A 23,139-nucleotide genomic window follows, 5' to 3' on the forward strand; every position below is an offset into this window, starting at 1 on the left:
TTATTCTGACCCTTTGTTACCTTTCTTTTAACCTATTACTAATACGTGAGGAGCTTCCCTCTTATCCCTTAACTGCTTACTTTGCTTAAGAGCCTTTGGAGAGGGATCTTGTCAAAGGCTTTCCAGAAGTTCAGGTACACTATATCAACTGGATCATCCTTGTCTACATGTTTGTTGACCCCCCTTAAAGAATCCTAGTAGATTGGTAGGCCATGATTTCCCTTTACAAAAGTCATATTGACTCTTCCCCAACAAATCACTTTCATCTATGCGTCTGATAATTGTGTTCTTTATTATAGTTTCAACCAGTTTGCCTGGTAATGAAGTTAGGCTTATTGGACTGTAATTGCCAGGATTGCCTCTGGAGCCTTTTTAAAAAATCAGTGTTACATTAGCTATCCGCCAGTCATCTTGTACAGATGCTGATTTAAGCAATAGGTTACATACCACAGTTAGTAGTTTTGCAATTTCATATTTGAGTTCCTTAGAAAGCAGTATAACTGGTGAGTTTAATATTTTCATCTGGCCCAGGAGATGTCACTACTGGATAAAACTGTTGCAAAATCAATTGGATAGAGTATAGAGATACAGATTAGAATATCAAGTGACACAATATTAACTGGGTGCTTTAGCAGGCTTTATTGAAAATGTTACATTGAATGCAACAGTATTCTTTAGGCAATAAATTGACATGTAATCCATGTGTTAATCCAAATTAAGGATAATTATTTTGTAGCCTTCATATGACCTTATCAAAAGTGTTTTCTACCTTGTAAATAATTTCTAGAGGTTTTCATTAAATTGTGTCTGAAATAGAATTGAGCCCTATGTAAAAAGCAACAGTATGACGTTTGGTATATTTATAGTGTTCCTTTTTAAAATTGTCTGAGTGAGAAAATTGTACTACAGAATACAGTCAAGAATAGTGCCTTCTAAAGAGGCTTTATAAAAAGCCTGTTTAAAAAAAAGTATGGTTCATTTTGTTCTATGTTAAGAGATGGTGTAACCAGACTTTGGTCCAGTAATATGCAGCTCTGAAGATGCTGGGCAGTCAGGAAATAAAATTAGTGTTAGAAACAGCATTTACTGTCTCTGCACATGGGGAATGAGAGGAAATGAACGTAATCTCTTAGAATCCTTTTTTTAAAAAGAATCTTTTGCACAAGTTTTAAAATAATTTGAGACACATCTTCCTGGAAGTTTAAAAATGAATCCATGCACTTAGAATTATGGAAGTTAGTGCTTCCCAGGTTTTTTTTTGTGGGGCTTTAATCCAGTTGGTTTTAAAAATCAGGAATTAAAAGATATACCAACTGAGCTATGCTTATAGGGATGATCATCATATATACCTTCACCAGGCTATGTCTAGGCAAATTAATTGTATTATATTCACAGGCAACCTTAAATCATTTCCTAACCTTTGAGTGTTTGACTTTGCAATCTTAATAATATTCTTTTAACATAGTTTGTGTGTGAGTGAGAGAGCTGTATATATTGATGATGATATAATGCCTTCGACTATAGTCTTTGCTTTTAAATTTTAGATAGGAGTTAACTATTGTCAGAAAATAGAAATTCTCCTTTAACTCATTAGGTAGCCCCCACTTCTTACTTCCAGATGCAAAGACTCCTTATTCATTTGCTTGCATAATGGTTTTCTCACAAATATACATAATGTTTTATTTGATACTTATTCATGTGGTTGCCTTTTTTCTGTGGTATCTACATTATGCTTCAATATGAATTTTAAGTATTTTTTCCAAAATGCACATTAGTAACCTGTATTAATTTTTAATTTCACCAGAGCATATTGATTAACTGATTGTTTTGCTGATAAGGAGAAAGAGTTAAGACATTTGCTTTTGCTGATCAGGAATGGTCACTGGGATAAACAAAATCATTAAACTCCATAGATTGCATTATGGTACTGATGTATACTGAAGACTGAGATGTGGTTTGTAGCCTCCCTCTACAATTGTTCTAGTTTAAAATTTTCTTCTTTAATATTACTTTTATTAGTGGTATTACAGGAGCACCTGGAGGCCCTGAGATCAGACTTACGTTGTGCTAGGGGCTGTGCAAACACATAGTAAGAAGCAGTTTAAAAATCTGTATAGCAAAATCCTGAGGTCTTTACTCGGGCAAACTCCCGCTGATATCAACTGAGAGATTTGCTTGAGTAAGGACTTTAGGATTTAGCCTTTTGACATTTTTAAGCTTGATATAAGATACTCCAATTAAACAAAGGCTAGGTTATTCATAATTATGGTTCTCACAGCAACCTTAACTCAGTCCTTTGTGTGTATGCATTACAGTAGGATATATTTCATTGCATTGCATGGTGTCACATTTCATTTGCCAAATAATAACTTTTGACCGTTACTAGAGTAGTGTAAGTTACACAGATTTTAGACTGCTCAGGCTATTTGTTTTGTATTATGCAAGTTTCATAAATTTCATAATTCCTTCATTGCATTAACTGTCAGAATTGATTTGTTGGGTACTAAAATGTTTTAATTCTTCTAGCCATAGCACCGTAAAGAAGACACTCAGAAATCTTTTCTCAATGATTCTGTAGTCAACGGATGTAACAATGGTACTAATACTGGGCCGCAGACTGAATAGAGAGGATAGCGGGGTTCGTGATTCCCCTGCAACCAAACGTAAAGTTTTTGAAATGGACCCAAAGTCCTTATCAGGTCATGAGTTTTTTGACTTCTCTTCAGGATCATCCCATGCTGAAAGCATACTCCAGATCTTCAATGAGTTTAGAGACAGCCGCTTGTTCACAGATGTAATTATCTGTGTGGAAGGAAGAGAGTTTCCCTGTCATCGAGCTGTTCTCTCAGCCTGCAGTAGCTACTTCAGAGCTATGTTTTGCAATGATCACAGAGAAAGCAGAGAAATGTTGGTGGAGATCAATGGCATTTTTGCTGAAGCTATGGATTGCTTTTTACAGTACGTGTACACTGGCAAGGTGAAAATCACTACAGAGAATGTGCAGTATATCTTTGAAACATCAAGTCTCTTTCAAATTAGTGTTCTGCGTGATGCTTGTGCCAAGTTCCTGGAAGAGCAACTGGATCCTTGTAACTGCCTGGGAATCCAGCGTTTTGCTGATACACACTCACTAAAGACACTCTTCACCAAATGCAGAAATTTTGCACTGCAGACATTCGAGGATGTTTCTCAGCATGAAGAATTTCTTGAGCTTGGGAAAGATGAGCTCATTGATTATATTTGTAGTGATGAGTTGGTGATCAGTAAGGAAGAGATGGTTTTTGAAGCAGTTATGCGCTGGGTTTACCGTGCTGTTGATCTGAGAAGACCAGTGTTACAGGAACTTCTAACACATGTGAGACTCCCTTTATTACATCCTAACTATTTTGTACAGACAGTGGAAGTGGAACAGCTGATTCAGAATTCTCCAGAGTGTTATCAGCTGCTGCATGAAGCAAGAAGATACCACATACTTGGAAATGAAATGATGTCCCCAAGAACTAGACCACGCAGGTGAGAGGATTTTTTACTGTTTTTCTGATATGCCCTAGAAGAACATTATTATTTTTTTTACCTGTTTATCTAGTAGATATGAACTGTAACCAAACTGCAGCATAGTGAAGAAAAATTTGAAAGTGTCTTTTATTTTGTGTTACTGAGTTCTGCATTTTTACTGCCTTATCCATACACAAAAGCCTGATCACCTCACATGCTTAACTTTAAGTAGGCCTTTGAGTAATCTTATTCACACATATATGTAACTTTACTGATATGAGTAGTCCCCTAGAATTCAATAGGAAGGACACCGATGTCAGTAAGTTACTCACAGGTGTAGATGTTGGCAGGATGAGATCCTAAGCCCTTTTCACTAGTTGCCCAGTTAAGCCACTTGCAGCAGCTTTCATTCCGGCTCATTACAATGCAGCCATTAATCCACTACATTTCATAATTATTTAATTTTTACAGTGTAAAATAATAATGTATTGTACACTTATCAAGGAGTTGGGTGGCATTTTTCAGTTAGGGCAACAGCGACTGCTTTTGAAAATCCCACTGTTACACCACAAAACATTTTACAGGTTTAATAAAACACTTTACAGGACTAAAAATACAGTTCTAGAATTATATAACAGATTTAGGGATGAAATAACAAAATAAATGTATATATTTACAGAATTACATAGTAGCTACAGAAAATATTTTAAGTTTAAATATTGTAACCTGTTTTTAAAAATCCTAAAACATTACTTCTTATTATCCCATAATACAACTGGAAATTGCTACTGTAAGCTACAGTAGGAAATGAGAAAAAATACCAAGGGTGGTATTTTGGGAACTGTTGGTTATGGAGATTTCTTTTAGATTCTGCCATATACCTTCCTTCCCAGGTAATTGCTAAAAACATTACATTCTTGAAGGAATGGTAAAGAAGGAAAACTAAGATGTTTAACCCTGGAAATTCTGCCAAACATAACATAGGTACTTGAGAAGGTTAGGCTAGGTCTACGCTATGGGGGGAGGGGTCGACCTAAGATACGCAACTTCAGCTACGTGAATAGCGTAGCTGAAGTTGCGTATTTTAGGTCGACTTACCTGGCTGTGAGGACGGCGGCGAGTCGACCGCTGCCGCACCGCCGTCGACTCCGCTTCCGCCTCTTGCCGCGGTGGATTTCCGGAGTCGACGGCAGAGCCATCGGGGATCGATTTTATCGCGTCTTCACTAGACGCGGTAAGTCGATCCCCAGTAGATCGATTGCTACCCGCCGATCCGGCGGGTAGTGAAGACGTGCCCTTAGTTGGCTAGGTGTAATGCTCACTGGAGAATTAGCTGAAAAAGGAAACACCCACCTTCACCCCACTGCTTATGTTTAAACAGAGATGTTTTCTGAGCAGGGTTTTTGTTACTAAACTTAAGAAGAAACTAAACACTGAATCATGAATGCAGCAACAAGAGGAATAATTTATAAAGAGAGAAGCTGGCTAGTCCCCCAGTGATGATTCTTCCCTGTATCTATTATTAAATTCAAGGGATAGTTCCTTGTCATTTGGTTCTGTTGCAAAAATTGATAAAGTTTTGTAACAGTTACCAGATTCCTCCCTGCCTCCTCCATGCTTTCCCCTTTCATTTCTTCTAAAATGGGATTTTGGTAGCTCCTTTACCCATTCCCTCCCTATGTTCCATGTATTGCTGCCTCTTTTTTCTCCTGCTTTGCTTTTATGTAAGCTTTGTTAGTGAGGAAAAAGCATAGAACCGACTGAAAGTTCTGTATACCAAAATTAATGTTTCTACTGAAACTTTTCTTGGGAACTGTTCTTGGGATTGTGTGTGCATATGTATCAGTATGTTTCTATACTTAAACTGGTTTCTGACTAGCTGTTCAAAAACAGTGGGATTCTGGTCTGAGTTCATTTGAAGCAAGTGAAAAATTGTCTGATGTCACTGCACGTTTAAAACTTGGGTTGAGATCCTCCCTTCTTTTCCCTTATGCCCCTATGCCAGGGGTGGTCAATTATTTTTTTTCAAGGCCCAAATTTCTTTGTGAAGGTATAGTCAAGGTCCAGACTCCAGGGAAGAAAAATAATAAAAATAACTACAATAATGATAATAATAAGTAAATTCCATTCAAAAGCCTCTGATGGTCAGGATTTGGCCTGTGGTCTGCCTATTGACTGTTCCTGCCCTAAGCTTTCATTGTAGAACAAAGTGGCGATGTGGGAGCCAGATAACAGAATACAGTTGCACTGACATCTTGAGGTCATCTCTCATATCTCCATTAAGCTTCACAGTGACATCTAGTGGTCATGTTGTTCTAGTGCAGGGGTGGGCAAACTACAGCCCTCGGGCTGCTTCCGGCCCATCAGACGTTTTTATACAGCCCTCAAGCTCCTGCCAGGAGCTCACAATTCCCTTGATGAGCACCATATTCCAGCACGCAGAGCCACACTGCACAGGCGCAACTTCACTGTGCTGTTTCCGGGATCGGAACCCGCCCCAGGCGGCAGAATGCCAAATTCCCTCCCGGTCTCCTACGGTCCCACCTGTCCCAGCTAGGGTGCCTCCGCCCATGGCGGTGCCTGGTACGGCCACCTTGGTGCCGCTGCCGGCAGGGCCTCTAGGAGTCCCCAGTACCGCCCCTGTAGAGCCCCCCCCCCCCCACGCACCACACCCCATGAGTCCCTTCTTCCCCACCTCGGTAACATCCTTTATAGAGCCCCCCCCCCCATGCTACATCCCATAGAGTCCCCCTCCCCCACCATGTATTCATGGCCCGCCATACAATTTCCATACCCAGATGCGGCCCTCAGGCCAAAGAAGTTTGCCCACCCCTGTTCTAGTGGATGGACTCCTGTGTATTTAAAACAAAATATGAATTGCATACCATAAGCTTTGAATATCTTTAGACTGGCTTACAGTTGTTGCTTATTTCAGTGCACAGACCCACTAGACCTGTCTAATGAAAATATATCAAGATGTACTTTTAATTGGTTATTATCATATTTATCCATTTCAACCAGTTCTTCTCAACTACTTTTTTTTTAAATGTAAGCATTCAGTAATTTTTTCCTCTAAGTGATTTACTTTTTATTTAACTACTGCACTGCTGGCTATTATTTTTTATGCAGCATCCAAATATGGTGGATGTTTTTACAGACAAAATTATTGGTTTTTTTCAAAAGCCCTCAGAATTTCTGTCTGTGGAAATTTTTAATTTTTTTGAACAGATTTTCTTTGAACTGATTAAAGGACTTCTACCCAGGCAGCCATTTGTTGGTCTATATTGTTTCATTCAGCTTCCTCAAATAATGTCATGAGAGCTGTATAGTTTCCTGTGTGAAGTACATCAGAAATCTGATTTTTAATTTCTTCTGTGAAAGTACTGGATTTAATGTCACTTTAGTAATGTGATTTTCCATTTTTTCTATTTTGGGGACCATGTAATGACAGAGAGATCTCATGGACCACCTTCCATGTCATCTCCATAGGCCACAGTTTGAGAACCACAGCTCTGCTGACCTCCATTTGCATTTTATTTCAGTAGTTAACTGTTGCTGTTAACCTATGCCTACTTGTATTTTGTGCCTGCCTCTTTATTTTTTAGCTTGATCCCTATTATCTTTATTGACGGTACACTGTCCCAATTGCAAAAAATTCTAAGGTCTGGTCTACACTAGAAAATTAGGTTGTCTTAACTACGTAGCTCAGGGGTGGATTTGGGTGTGAAAAATCCACCCCTCTGTGTAGTGTGGTTAAGCTGACCTAACACCTAGTGTAGACAGCGCTAGGTCAATGGACAAATTCTTCTGTCGACCTAGGTACTGCCTCTTGGGGCTTGTCTGCACTTGAAATGCTACAGCGGCACAGCTGCAGCACGTCAGTGTTGAGACTGTATATGCCAACAGGAGGCATTGTCCTTTTGATGTAGGTAATCTACCTCTTTGAGAGGTGGTAGCTAGGTCGACGGAAGAATTCTTCCATCGACCTAGCCTAGTGCTGTCTACACAAAGGCCTGGTCTATACTAGATAATTAAGTCGGCTTAACTATGTTGCTTGAGAGTGTGAAAAATCCACACTCCTGAGCAGCACCGTTAAGCCAAACTAACCCCAGTGTAGATAGTGCTAGATCGATGGAAGAATTCTTCTATCAATCTAGGTCCTGCCTCTCAGGGAGATGGATTACCTATGCCAACGGGAGGGGTTCTCCCATCAGCATGATGCAGCAGCAAAGCTGCAGTGGTACAGCTCTGCCACCGTAGCATTTCAAGTATACAGAAGTCCTGGGACTTAGGTTGGCTTAGCTGTGCCACCCAGGGGTGTGGATTATTCATACCCCTAAGTGACGTAGTTATGTTGACCTAATTTTCTAGTGTAGAGCAGGCCTTAATCTCCACATATGTGACCGTCCAGAGGTGTGGTTTGTTTATTTTTAAATCCAGTTCTGGATTTAAAATATTTTAGTAAATTAATTCTCCTTCAGAGAGAGCAAAACTATGCATCATCACTCTCAGGCAGTATTTTTGATCCACGGATATTGGCTCATTTATTTCTTAATTTAAAAAAGATTGGCAATCATGCATAAGGCTGCGAGTTTGTCACAGAAGTCACTGATTCCGTGACCTTCCGTGACTTCTGCAGTGGTTGGTGCCCCTGCGCCAGTTGTACCGGCTGCTGCTGGGGCAGTCTCGGGCCACCGCACCCCCATCCCCCAGCAGCAAGAGGAGTTTGGGTTTGGGAGGGGAGCAGGGGGTTGGGGCACGGGACGGGGTGAGGCGGGCAGGCTCTGGGAGGTGTGGAGCCAGGTAGGGAGCCTGCCGACCTTGCCAACACGTCCCCACACCAGCACCAGCGGGGGTCCTGGGCTGCGTGCCGTTACCCACGCCGCCCCAGCACCAGCGGGGTCCTGGGCCACACACCACTGCTCACCCCCTCCCCAGCACCCACGAGGGTCCTGGGCCGCGCGCTGCTGCCCGCACCCCCCCCCAGCACCTGCAGTGCCCCCAGGCCACCCCCTTCCTCCCCCCAAGTGCCCACGGCACCCCCAGGCCACCCCCCCCAAAGGTTTAATCAGGGGTATATAGTAGAAGTCATGGACCGGTCATGGGCTGTGAATTTTTGTTTACTGCCCATGACCTGTCCATGACTTTTACTAAAAATATCCGTGACTAAAATGTAGCTTTAATCATGCACAACAAGCTCCTCATTTGGCAGAAGGCCTTGATTGTAGTCTTTAAAAATATCAATAGCCATACCTTGTCCTTTGTAGGTATCTTTGATACATAGACTTGGGTTTGCCTGTTGGGGAAAAAGTAAGAGAGACAAATTACTTGCTGTTGAAAGAAACCAATTTCTTTTTCTGAATAGTGCTTCGTCGACTCATAAGGTTCCTTCCCTCTCTCCCTTGAGAGATATCTTTCCAAGATTAGTTCCTCAAAAAAGAAGATGGGATAACTAAACATTAAACATTAAATAGATAAAAAGCAGGACCTGACATCACTTCAAGGTTGGAGCAGCTGAAGGGAAATTTTCTTTGGGTTTTTTGACTAGCTATGAGAGAGTAACTGAGACTTTGCTTTTTCTAAAATATTTAGAGTAAAAAGGACTTACTTGTTTAACAAGAGAACAGTAATGATCAGCTAGTTTTTACTTGTGGTGGCCCACAATGTGAAAAAAGTATGGTTTTAAATAAAGGCCTACAGCACTTTTATCATTTATAAACAAAGTTGATGACGGGTCATGCAGTTGTTATAGACACAAGGTAATGTGATTTTTTGCAGTATTGGGTCATAGTAAATAAGATATCTACTCTTATGGAGTTATTTGTAGTTAAAATAGTGTACAGCAGTGGCTCTCAAACTAGAGTCGCCGCTTGTTCAGGGAACATTAACTTTAAATTTGCTGGCTTTGGTACTTGGTTTTATTATTTCAATCTTCTTTGAAGTTTTCCTCCATCACCATACCCTCTTTCACGTTACTGTTACATATTTGCAACCATATGTCCTGTCTAACAAAGTTTTTATCTGATCCATAAGTCTTAAACTTTTTTTAAAAGAAATTTTCTGTAACACTTGGAAGATAGTTCTAAATTTGTGAAATATTAATGTGATGCAAACTGTCACAGGAGTCTTTGTGAGATTTGTAACTTTGCAGACGACTGTTTTCAATATGATGGATTTTATATGAAACTTCCAAAACTGCATATATAAATTTCTCACACATGGCTTCAGCTTTACCTCTGATATTTCTCCATTTTCAGTCAGAGGAGGAAAACAATCTTAAAGTTTAAGGTCTTTCTTTTTAAAAATTTGATTTTTTTCATGGAGCAATCATGCAATATAACTCCACCCTTTATTTAAAAAAAGGTTACTTATTGGCCTGGTTACCTGGCACACAATGGGACAGCTGGAAATACAGTGAAACCCTTAACCATTTTGTAAGGAAATAATTATTTCTGTAGAAGTCAGTATAACGTTAAATAATAGATTTTCAGATTTTAAAACTGTACGACCTTGGTTTTTCAAGCTGATATTGTTTGCTACATATGCTTTAATAAACATCTATTTTGTCTTTCTGTTTTCATTCTTTTAGATCAACTGGTTATTCTGAGGTGATAGTTATTGTCGGAGGCTGTGAACGAGTTGGGGGGTTTAATCTGCCATACACTGAATGCTACGATCCTGTGACAGGAGAATGGAAGTCACTGGCTAAGCTCCCAGAATTTACCAAGTCTGAATATGCAGTGTGTGCTTTACGGAACGATATTCTTGTTTCAGGTAAATAATTCCAGGAAGCTTAAGCATCGTGATGACAGCAGGAACATCCTTGGATAATTTACAGTTCTTTAGGTGATTGTTGCTCTTTGAACTTCCAGAAGCTGCTGGAATGAAAATTTCACGAATTTCACCCCCTCTAGCCTATGTGTTGCTTACCAAATCATCTCCCTCAGTATGTGTTGAACATAAACCCTATGCCTATATTTGGTAGCCACAAATATTTTTTTCTTATTGTTTTCTGTTTAATCATTAATAATTACAGCCCTGGCTGAAATTTCATCAAGGAGGTCTGGGGATATAATATTGATATGAGTGGAGCTTAGAGCTAAATGACTGTATGAACTGACCCACAATCCAATATGTCCTCCTCCATACTGGTTAAGTATGCAGCTTTTAAATATTAGTGCTCAGGTTCTGCAGTGAAAACAGATCAAACCTTTTTTCAGCATAGAAATGCAGAGTAGAGGCAAATACCTCACCCTTCTTAAATCCTGACCTGAAGGTGCTGAGCACCTGCATCTCCCACTGAAGTCAGTGGCTGTAGATGCTCAGCACCTCTCAAGTTTAGACAAAAAGAATAGTTATTTGGGTCCATGTCTGTCATCTGGACCAATGGTGACAGACTTAGCTGGATACTAACTCCTGTCCTGGAACTATCTATCTCCCCCATTACATTTGTTTGTTACCTCAAAGCAGGGTGGATTTGATTTAAATCAAATTGATTTAAATCATGATTTAAATCACTAGTCAGGAAGACTCGATTTAATCATGGATTTCTACATAAAAGTGCATTCTTGTTGTTGTTATCAGGGCCGGCTCCAGGCACCAGCTTACCAAGCAGGTGCTTGGGGCGGCCACTTCGGAGAGGGGCGGCACGTCCAGCTGTTCGGCGGCAATTCGGCGGACAGTACCTCACTCCTGCTCGGAGCGAAGGACCTCCCGCCGAATTGCTGCCGCAGATCGCGATCGCGGCTTTTTTTGTTTGTTTGTTTGTTTGGCTGCTTGGGGCGGCCAAAACCCTGGAGCCGGCCCTGGTTGTTATAACCTTAATACATATTCTTCACAACTCAGAGATAGATGTAGATTTCATTTTTAGAAGGTACACACTATACATTTTTAAAGTGATTTATTTTGAAAACTTTTCAGATTAGTTTTACAGGTATATCAGAAAATGAATGATTGTTTGGTTATTTCATTTACCAAAGGTAATTGAAGCAGATATTTATGAAGTCATTGGGAGGTGAACTATCTCCAATTCAACAGGTTAATCATTAATATTTGGAGGATTTTCTTTCCATGCTGTATTAGGAGGGGAACATCACCAGACAGACATTTAAATTGTTTCATTTAACTAAAACAACAGTGTTATGTATTCTGGATTTTTTTCTTCAACAGCAAACATATAATATTTTAACAAAACAAGCATATGAATTTTTGAATTTAGTTAAACATTCAAGTTTTTTAAGATCAGGTTTGTTTTTGTTAAAATTGTTTAACTAAAATAGTTAAATGAAATATTTTTAAAAAAAAATTAAATCGACTATGTCAGCCACGTCAGCAACTTAAAATATTGACTTCTGCAGCTAACTCGGTCGTCTTCATCTTCATTTTCTTGTTTGTTCATAATCTGGAAAATAAAAACAAGCTTTCCTGCTTTTTCAGGTCCCAAACAATTTATCAGTTTGGAATGAATTAGTGCAAAGGAAGAAAATATTCTTTCTACACCGGCAGAAGAAGCTACTGCTGTTAAAAGTGAGATTATCACTTCAACATGAATCCAAGTGCTTTAGTGACTTCCACCAGTTCACTGGTGTGACTTTCTTTAAAACATCATCAACAAACATATATTTCTTGAATGGTTCACTCGTAGCTCTGAAGTTTATTATAGTTGGCATTATGGCATTATGATTGCTGGATGTCTATGTCATAGCCAACTCCTCTTGTTCAGTTGTTAAGGTTTGACTGTGGTACTGAGTATTGAGAATATTTGCAAGAAAATAAGCTGGAGATAGTGCTTGTCCCATTTGTTTTTTTAATGCTTGTAATTTAACTGTCATTGCATATTTCTCTTTTTAAGATCTCACTCAGTTCCTTCCAAATTTCAACAGCGCCAGCAATAAAACAGCTATTTCTCTGCATTTTGTTCAAGGCTACAGAAATAGGCTTCAGGGTACTCAGTACGTGTTCAACATTTCTCTTAAGCCTAATGTTGAGAACTTTGGCTGTGACAGTGCCATCTATTTTTTCACTATTTTGTTCACAAACTGTCATCAGATTAGGCCAGTTCTTGATATAGTGCTCAAAACAGTCCACTACTGAGTTCCATCGCATGTCTTGTGGGAGAATTAGCTTGGTTCCTCCCACTTTTTTCAGAGCAGCTGCTGCAAAGTGGTTGTTACGGAACAACATTAGCCTTTATTTCTGGAACACTGAAGTCTTTGGCTAGGAGGTGCATCAAATGAGCACTGCAACCGTATGTTATTATCTTGGGACTCTCTTCAGTCTCTTCTAAATTTCTTCTCCTCTTGGATACATTTACAGCATTGTCTGTGACCAAAGCTGTGTACTAGACATTTGAATTTTTTTTCAGTTTGTTATAGCTTTTACTGCTACTTCTTGTAAGTATTCTGCTGTGTGTGCATTTCCTGATGTATCAATTGTTCTGAAAGGAAGACATTCCCTTCTTCCATTGTCACACAAGCACATACAACAGGATCATTGTGGACATTGCTCCACCCATCAAGACTCAGGTTAACAATTTCACTCTCTAGACCTTTTGCACACTGTTCAATTTCTCTTTCATACACTTTATTCAGCAATTTGCCTGCGACATCTGCTCTGTTGGGTGGACTGTATCCTGGTCTTAATGACTGAACCATGTTAATGAAGTGTGGGTTCTCAATCATACGGAAAGGTTTGTTTGCATAAACAAACCGGGCAGTTTTTTCATCAATTACCTCTTTTTGTAATCTGCTGGTTCTTATCACAAACTCATGTTTGGTTGTTTCTGCATGATGGAGTTTTTTTTCTTTTTGCTACAGGTGATATACTGTGGCTATGTGACATACATGATGTGACTGAAACACTATCATTGGCAGATAACTCTGAAACTATAGAAAATGATGGTGATCTTGAAGATGGATAGTCTTCAGAATCCTGTATGTTGAGGATGGATTCTCCTAAACGAAATAAGGCAATGCAGTTATTTTATTATTATTACCATACTGCTCATTTAGTATTATTCATTGCATTCACTGACACTCAGTACTACTTTAAAGGTGAAATTGTAAAAAGAAGATCTGCCTATTTCAGTTACTTATTTTTTTTATCACAACTGCATCTAAAATGATAGTACCATAGAGTAACAACTATATTTTTTGCTCAAACATGAAAATTCAAGAATAGTCCAGAAGGAAGACAGGCAGTCCTTAAGAAAGAAGTATGAAACAAAAAAGTTTACCAACCTGAAGATCCTGCGTGTTCAGACATGTTGCTTTCATCATCTTCAACGCAGCTTCCTCCTGAGAAGGAACACTTCTCATGATGTTGTTTCATTCGGGCAACCAGGCCTTGCATTTCTTTGTTGCGCTGTTTGCATTTTGCACACATGCCTGTCTTACCCACAGATAGAGGAACTTCATTAAAATATTCCTAAACTGGGTCTCTTTTACGGCCTGCTGCCATTACAGGTTTTCCCTTCTAATGAGAGAATGGTATGGTAGATCTCAAATCAGTGAAGGCTACACTCAGAAAGACCCCAAGACTTCTGGAATATGCTGCTCAAACAGTTTCACTTTTGTTTCTACTGCCTGTCCCTCCCTTTTCACATTTATCTCCAGACTTCTTCTCCTTGTCCAGATCAATTCTGCCCCCAACAATCTTCTATTCATTGAACTTTTTGAAACTTTTCACTTTTAGAGAGAGGTAAGGGATTGACTCTGTGTACTCAAATTTGCAGAGGGACAATAGGGTTGAGGTCTGTTATTTTTATTTATTTAAATAAAATTTATTTTATTTAAAAACATTTTTGCTGTTAACAAGCATGTTATCTCTGGAGACACAAATCCACAGTTTGAGAACTGCAAAACTAAGCATCTCTGATGGTATCTTCTAGACTGAGCACTGAGTCCCATTGGGTAGATAGAAAGATTAACCAAAATAATCTATACAGAAGCCCATGGAACCCCATAAGATTGGGTCCCTAATCCATGAACTATTGGAACTCATTTACAAAACACTTCATAGAATATCAGGGGTGGAAGGGGCCTCAGGAGGTCATCTAGTCCAACCCCCTGCTCAAAGCAGGACTAATCCCCAGACCAATTTTTACCCCAGTTCCCTAAATGGCCCCCTCAAGGATTAAACTCACAACCCTGGGTTTAGTAGGCTAATGCTCAAACCACTGAGCTATCCCTCATATTATAGAATTAGAATTTATAACCCCTATTTCATGATGAGATATGTTTGAGCTATAATGTATCTTAATTAAAACTATCTTTAGATAGTTTTTTTCCTCAAAAAGCATTTTATCAAAAAAATCCGATTTAAATAAAAAAAATCCAATTTTTTTTAAATCATTTATTTTTATCCACCCTGCCTCAAAATGACTATCTTCCCAAATGTAAAATATCTTTCTCATTTCAGCAGACAGACAGTGGAACTGAGAGGGGGACATATGCATGAACCATGTAGAGGAAAACAGCCTGTGTTATGTACATGCCTCATAGCATATAAATCTTAGAGATTTCCTTTCCAGTGGCTCATCCATGCAGTGGTGCTCAAAGAAGTCTAAAGAGTGTGGAAAAAGTCATTGAAATATTTCCCAACATTAAAAAAACTGTTAGTGTAATGTCTTATCACAAAAATGTATGTATTTTGCTCAGCATGTTATTCTGAAAGGTTTGCACAATGGGATGTATTTCTCGTGTATTTTCATGTTTGAAAATATGAATTAATATTAGCATTTCTTAGAATCATAGAACTAGAAGGGACCTCAAGAGGTCATCTACTCCAGTCCCCTGCACTCATGGCAGGACTAAGTATTAGACCATCTCTGTCAGGTGTTTGTCTAAGCTGCTCTTAAAAATCTCCAGTGATGGAGATTCTACAACCTCCCTTGCTGCAATTTAAGCCCATTGCTTCTTGTCCTATCCTCAGAGGTTAAGAAGAACAATTCTTCTCCCTCCTCCTTGTAACAACTTTTTATGTACTTGAAAACTATTATCATGTCCCCTCTCAGTCTTCTCTTTTCCAGACTAAACAAACACAATTTTTTCAATCTTCCCTCATAGATCATGTTTTCTAGACCTTTAATCATTTTTGTTCCTCTTCTCTGAACTTTCTCCAGTTTGTCCACATCTTTCCTGAAATGTGTCTCCCAGAACTGGACACAATACTCCATTTGAGGTCTAATCAGCGCGGAGTATAGTGGAAGAATTACTTCTTGTGTCTTGCTTACAATACTCCTGCTAATACATCCGAGAATGATGTTTGCTGAGTCTACCTCTCAGTCTACTTCTGAACAACTGCCTTGTTTAAATGTAATGTTTTATGAGACAACAGAATGAGATCCAGTGTCAAAAATAGCTGATAATATCCTTCTCAATACTGACTTAACAATTAAGAGAAAAACGTTACTTTTTAGTATTAATTATCTTTGAGAGATTTATTAGAATTCTTTAAGTCTAAATTATAATTAACAAAGGATCTGTTGTCTTAAAGTGGAGGAAAGTGGTTATTTAGATTAAAATGCAAACCTTGCCTCTTTGATTAGACTTTTCTCCAGCAGTGACATCTTCTAAGGAACAACCAACAACTAGCAAATAGAAGGCAAGAGCAAACAAACATGCACATCAGAAACAGGAGGCTTTGAAAATTGTTATCTAAGAAACAGATCTCTCCAATTTTTGTACAGCATGAAGATACCACAGTGATAGGTGCCTTATCTGAGATAGATCATGGAAGATTGTACTTTGTAGAGAGTTGGGAGAAGACTGGTGTAGATCATTATGGTAGATGGTATTTTGGGGGAATCAGTTGGAAGAGATTATTGTTTTGGGAGATTATACTTCATGAGAGATGCACTTCCTCTACACAGTGACCAAGAACATCTGAAAACCTCTATCTACTTAAATTTATATAATCACAGATGAGTCTACATCAGATGTATAGGATGTGACATTTTCCGTGGTCTACTGCAGAGGCGTATGTCAGTATCCAGCACCTCTTATTTAATAACTTCCTTAGTCAAAGATACATTGGTTTTTTTTCTGTCTTTTTTCATAATTTTAAAGGTGGAAGAATTAACAGCCGTGATGTGTGGATTTATAACTCTCAGCTTAACATTTGGATCAGAGTTGCTTCCCTAAACAAAGGCAGATGGCGTCATAAAATGGCTGTCCTTCTTGGTAAAGTAAGAGAAATAATTCATTACTTATTGTAGCTAATACATTTCCCAAATATAAGCAAAACTTAAATGTAAAAACAGGTGTAACTATTTAGAGTTAGACTGCATTCCCCATCAACTCCTATTGCTTTTAATAACCAATGAATTATGGGCTCAGTCAGGTTGGCAGTGTCCATAGAAGTTAAACTGATGTTTCCTAACTTTTGATTCTTCTTCGAGTGCTTGTTCATGTCAATTCCAATCAGGTGTGTGCGCGCCGCATGCACAGTCGTCGGAAAGTTTTCCCTTAGCGGCTCCCGTTGGGTCGGCTGTGGAGCCCCCTGGAGTGACACCTTCATGGCGCTCAATATATGATCCTGCCGACCCGGCCCCTCCTCAGTTCCTTCTTACCACCAGTGACGGTCTTTGGAACAGCAGTTGCTTGCTTAGCAAGTGCTTCCCTTAGCGTTCTTTCATTTAGGGTATGTCTACACTACGAGGGTAGTTCGATTTCTCTTAAATCAAAAATGTAGAATCGATATTGCAAAGTCGAACGTGTGTGTCCACACTAGGGACAGTAATTCGACTTTGTGAGTCCACACTAACGGGGAAAGCATCGACATTGGAAGCAGTGCACTGTGGGCAGCTATCCCACAGTTCCCGCAGTCCCCGCTGCCCGTTGGAATTCTGGGTCGAGCCGCCAATGCCTTCTGGGTAAAAAAATGTGTCGAGGGTGCTTTTGGGTAACTGTCGTCATCCGTCCGTCACTACCGCCCTCCCTCCCTCCCTGAAAGCGCCGGCGGGAAATCAGTTCGCGCACTTTTCTGGTCAGTGACAGCGCGGACGCCACAGCACTGCGAGCATGGATCCCGCTGCGACCATCGCTGCAGTTGTGGCCGTTGTCAACGCCTCGCAGGTTATCATCCACCTTTCCCAGAGGCAGATGCAGATAAACCAGGAGAGGAGGCTACGGCACCGCGGTGACGGCCTGAAGTCTGAGAGTAGCACAGGCCTGTCAGAAAGCACGGGACCCAGCGCCGAGGACATCACGGCGACAATGGGTCATGTGGATGTTGTGGAACGGCGATTCTGGGCACGGGAAACAAGCACGGACTGGTGGGACCGCATAGTGCTGCAGGTCTGGGATGAATCCCAGTGGCTGCAAAACTTTCGCATGCGGAAGGGGACTTTCCTTGAACTTTGTGAGTTGCTGTCCCCTGCCCTGAAGCGCAATGACACCCGGATGCGAGCAGCCCTGACTGTCCAGAAGCGAGTGGCCATAGCCCTCTGGAAGCTTGCAACGCCGGACAGCTACCGGTCTGTCGCGAACCAGTTTGGCGTGGGCAAATCTACCGTGGGGGTTGTTGTGATGCAAGTAGCCAACGCAATCGTTAAGGTACTGCTCTCAAAGGTAGTGACCCTGGGAAACGTGGAGGTCATCATAGATGGCTTCGCCGCGATGGGATTCCCAAACTGCGGTGGGGCTATAGATGGAACTCACATCCCTATCCTGGGACCGGACCACCAGGCCAGCCAGTACATTAACAGAAAGGGCTACTTTTCAATGGTGCTGCAAGCACTGGTGGACCATCGGGGACGTTTTACAAACATCAACGTCGGATGGCCGGGCAAGGTTCATGACGCTCGCGTCTTCAGGAACTCTGGTCTGTTTAGACGGCTGCAGGAAGGTATTTACTTCCCGGACCACAAAATAACTGTTGGGGATGTGGAGATGCCTACAGTGATCCTTGGGGACCCAGCGTACCCGCTAATGCCCTGGCTCATGAAGCCCTACACTGGCGCCCTGGACACTGAAAAAGAACTGTTCAACTACCGGCTGAGCTAGTGCAGAATGGTGGTGGAGTGTGCTTTTGGCCGTCTCAAGGGGAGATGGAGAAGCTTACTGACTCGCTGTGATCTCAGCGAAACCAATATCCCCATTGTTATAGCAGCTTGCTGTGTGCTCCACAATCTCTGTGAGAGCAAGGGGGAGACCTTTATGGCGGGGTGGGAGGTTGAGGCAAATAGCCTGGCATCTGATTATGCACAGCCAGACAGCCGGGCGATTAGAAGAGCCCAGCGGGATGCGCTGTGCATCCGGGAGGCTTTGAAAGCTAGGTTCCACAGTGAGCAGGGTAACCAGTGACTTTTAAGTTTCTGTACAGAGAAGCTGAACCTGCGACCGTTTCTTTACCCAGTTAATGTTGACTATCCTCTCCAGTTACAGACCCCCTCCACCCCCTTCCAAAAAAATAAAATCAGTTTTATTTTGTTAATGAACACCGTTGTCTTTTACTGTTTTCGCGGGAATGTTTGAAACCTGGGACGCAGACTGTGGTGGGGAGCGGGTGTAGTGTACTGATGCAAATGATCCTTCTAAACTCCAGGAATGACAGGATTCGCAGTGGCGGACTGGTTGTTTCAACAGAGCCTGCCAGCCCTCCTGAGCAGGACTGCGTGTATGTGGGGGCTATGTGACTTTATGGCAGGGGGAGGAGGGTTACAGATCCCCTGCTGCGTGGCTCTGTGATCCAGGACAAGGACTGCTGCATAAGATTTGTAACTGCCCTCCCCCGCAACAAAGTCACAGTGCAACCCCCGCCCCCCCACACACACACAGAACATGAAAACCACCTCCCAGACTGACCAGGGTAACTAGTCACTGCACTGTGTATGTGCCCTGCTGCTGGACCTGCCCCCACCTCTGTACCCTGCTAAAGGTGACTGTCCTGTCCAATTACCAAGCCCCTTCCCCCCCTTCAGACAGACTCTCCCTCAAAAGAACATGACTGAAACAGTAATGAACAGAAACGTATTTTTTATTAACAACCACACATGAAACTGGGGGGTGAAACTTGGACGGGGGCTTGGGTGAGGCGGGCAGGAAAGGACTTTTCAAATTTTGGGGAATGACAGCCTTCTGGTGCTTGAGCAGTCTGCAGGGGTGGAGTGAGAGTTTTCACGGACTCTGCCGCCCCTCCTTCTTTGGACTTTGGGCGAAGGGGGTATGGGACTTGGTGGCGGGGGAGTGCGGTTACTGATCGACTGCAGCGGGGCTCTGTCCTCCTGCCTCCGTTCCTGCAGAACATCAACAAGGCGCCGGAGCGTGTCCGTTTGCTCCCTCAGAAGTCCAAGCAGCGTTTGAGTCGCCTGCTGGTCTTCCTGCCGCCACCTCTCCTCACGTTCCATGTGTGTCCGGTGCATTTGGGACAAATTCTCCCTCCAATGGTTCTGCTGTGCTGCCTGGGCTCGGGAGCAGCCCATTAGTTCTGAGAACATGTCCTCTCGCGTCTTCTTCTTCCTCCGCCTAATGTGCGCTAGCCTCTGGGAGTGTGATGCCAGGCTGGGTTGGGAGACAGTCGCAGATGTGGCTGTGGGAATGAGAAAAAGGTAGTGAATTCCTCCGAAACATAAATGTAGTTGTGAACAAAGAACATAGTCTTTCTCTGTGAACAAGACCATGCACCGCACCTATCACATGCGCACTCAGGACAAGGTCGAATTTTCGGACCTCGCCTTCAGTGCCTGGGGTTTTGCACTGCCGATCTGGGAAGCGTGGGAGGACACCTTAATCTCTGTAGCAGGCAAACATGGTAAGCCGTAGACTTGTGGCTGCTTAAAACTTTAGTAGTACCACTGGCCTCCTTTCACATTGAAAGCAATGCCAGTCTCTGCTGCCAGCAATCGGCCAAGCATGAACTCTGGCCCTGTCCCACCCCCTCGCGGATGTCCCAGGGAAAGATCCCTGTATGCTGCCCCTCTCCCGCCTCCACCGCGTGGCTGTAAACCAGCGGTTACAGTTCTGTAAAGGAACTTGCAAGCAGTCCCAATACTAACAGTCCCCTACCTAATTCAAAGCAGGTCATCATGAGCAACATAACTATCATGAGGATCTCGGACAGCGAGAAGGAAAGGATGCTTCGAGAAAGCCTGCAAAGACCAGGGCCCTATGCCGCCATGCTGTGCAAGGCAATGATCCCGGAGTACTTGCTTGTCTCCTGGCGCGGGAACGTCTCCTACTTCGGAGGACCCAGTAAGGCCGCTCTCCCCAGGAACCTGATGAACAGGCTTTCCCATTACCTGCAGGAGAGCTACGTCGAGATGTCCGTGGAGGATTATTGCTCTATCCCCGGACATATAGACCGGATTTTCATATAGCTGCAGTGGCAGGGACTAAAGAGTGGAGTAGCTTGGGCAGCAGAATCATGCACAACCGGACACTGTTAGATTTTTTTTAAATAGTTGGAACTGAATACTTAAGCGCCCAGGGTAAAGAAATCATGAAGCACACATTGTTCTTATTCTTAATATTCCAGTTTTGTTAAAAATAAATGTTTAGATGTTTAAAGCACTTACCGCTTGATCCTTCCCCTGAATCTGTGTCCGGGTTACATGCTGGGGAGGGTTGGTAGGGGATCTCTGTAAGGGTGATGAAGAGCTCCTGGCTGTCGGGGAAATCAGCTTGGTAAGCGCTGTCGACTGCCTCGTCCTCCTCATCTCCTTCCTCATCTTCCCCGTCCGCTACCATGTCCGAGGAAGCGGCCGTGGACAATATCCCATCCTCAGAGTCCACGGTCAGTGGTGGGGTAGTGGTGGCGGCTGCACCTAGGATGGAATGCAGTGCCTCGTAGAAACAGGATGTGTGGGGCTGGGATCCGGATCGTCCGTTTGCCTCTTTGGTCTTCTGGTAGCCTTGTCTCAGCTCCTTGATTTTCACGCGGCACTGCGTTGCATCCCGGCTGTATCCTCTCTCTGCCATGGCTTTAGAGATCTTCTCATAGATCTTTGCGTTCCGTCTTTTGGAGCGCAGCTCGGAAAGCATGGACTCATCGCCCCACACAGCGATGAGATCCAACACTTCCCGATCAGTCCATGCTGGGGCCCTCTTTCTATTCTGGGATTGCACGGCCATCTGTGCTGGAGAGCTCTGCATCGTTGCCAGTGCTGCTGAGCTCGCCACGATGTCCAAATAGGAAATGAGATTCAAACTGCCCAGACAGGAAAAGGAATTCAAATTTTCCCGGGGCTTTTCCTGTGTGGCTGGTCAGAGCATCCGAGCTCGGACTGCTGTCCAGAGCGTCAACAGAGCGGTGCACTGTGGGATAGCTCCCGGAGCTATTAGCGTCGATTTCCATCCACACCAAGCCTAATTCGATATGGCCATGTCGAATTTAGCGCTACTCCCCTCGTTGGGGAGGAGTACAGAAGTCGAATTTAAGAGACCTCTATGTCGAACTAAATAGCCTCGTGGTGTGGACGGGTGCAGGGTTAATTCGATGTAACGGCGCTAAATTCGACATAAATGCCTAGTGTAGACCAGGCCATAGTTAGCGTAGCCTAGTTTAGTTGTAGTTAGTCTTAATTGTTAGTGTATATATTGCATATAGTGAGGTTTGGGAGCGGGGTTTCCCCAATCACCAAACCTCCCCTTCCCTCCCACCCCCCTTTGGGCTCCAGGGCATGCCGTGAGCTCAAGGCTTTAAACCCTGCGGAACCTGCAGCAAGCCTATACCAGCAAGCGACCCCCACAACCAGGGCCGGCTCCAGCATTTCTGCCGCCCCAAGCAAAAAAAAAAAAAAAAAGCCGCGATCGGCGGCGGCAGTTCAGCGGCAGGTCCTTCACTCCTAGAGGGAGTGAGGGATCTGCCGCCCCCGAATTGCCTCAGGTGCCGCCCCTCTCCCTTGGCCGCCCCAAGCACCTCCTTGTTAAGCTGGTGCCTGGAGCTTAACCCTGCCCACAACTCATGTCTGAAGTGTCTGGGGGAGGCACACCAGACAGAAAGGCGCAAGATCTGCAGGGCTTTCCCCCCCAGAACTAAAAAGGAGCGAGATTTCTGATTGAGGCAGTTGCTTATGGAATCCACCCTTCATCCCCAGTCTACTGCGGACCGCCCCGGCATCGGTACGTGACACAGTGCCGAGGAAGGACTCTAGTCTAAGAGACCTTCGGCACCAGCGCTTTCTGGCACTGCAGGATGCAAAGACAACCCGGCACCGCTCGCATTCACCAGTGCCGTACAAGCGGCATAGAAAAGCCGACAGAGGGCGTTCCCCGTGCAGAAAACAACGGGATCTGCAGGCGCGGTACCAGGGCGTCCCATGAAGGAGCCCTCGGCATCCAGGCAGCAAGAGTGGGTGCAGTCAACTTCAGTTCCCACGATGGGACTGTCGAGTCTGGTGTACAGCGACTCCCGGGATGGGCAGTGCCAGGTGGAGGAGTTGGAGTTACCCTCTACCCTAGACACGTTTGAAGCCACCAGAGACTTAACAGTGATGATGACTCCTCAGCCCCCGGTGATCAGAGATCAGCCCCCGGCGTCGCCGCAACCATCGCCATCTAGAGGCAAGCTGGCCATGATGTGGCGGTCTCCCTCTCCTGCCCGGCACCAACAAGGGAGCAGCAGCAATCCCTGGCTCCAAGAGAGAACTGGAACCGACTCTCAGCACCGGTCCCTTGGCACTGGACCCTCGAAACCGGTCCCTGA

General features: G+C 43.1%; 1 protein-coding gene across 1 annotated transcript in view; it reads left to right on the plus strand.

The window, feature by feature from the left end:
* Positions 1-2,593: 2,593 nt before the first annotated feature.
* KLHL24 (kelch like family member 24) overlaps positions 2,594-23,139 on the plus strand; it is a 29,177-nt gene continuing 8,631 nt past the window's right edge. The window contains exons 1-3 of the mRNA XM_065410970.1: positions 2,594-3,513; positions 10,085-10,269; positions 16,563-16,681. Of these exons, the coding sequence (XP_065267042.1) occupies positions 2,594-3,513; positions 10,085-10,269; positions 16,563-16,681 (1,224 nt within the window). The remainder of the gene's footprint in view (positions 3,514-10,084; positions 10,270-16,562; positions 16,682-23,139) is intronic.

The sequence above is a fragment of the Emys orbicularis genome, chromosome 9 (genome assembly GCF_028017835.1).
Source record: "Emys orbicularis isolate rEmyOrb1 chromosome 9, rEmyOrb1.hap1, whole genome shotgun sequence".
NCBI classification, from domain to species: Eukaryota; Metazoa; Chordata; order Testudines; family Emydidae; genus Emys; species Emys orbicularis.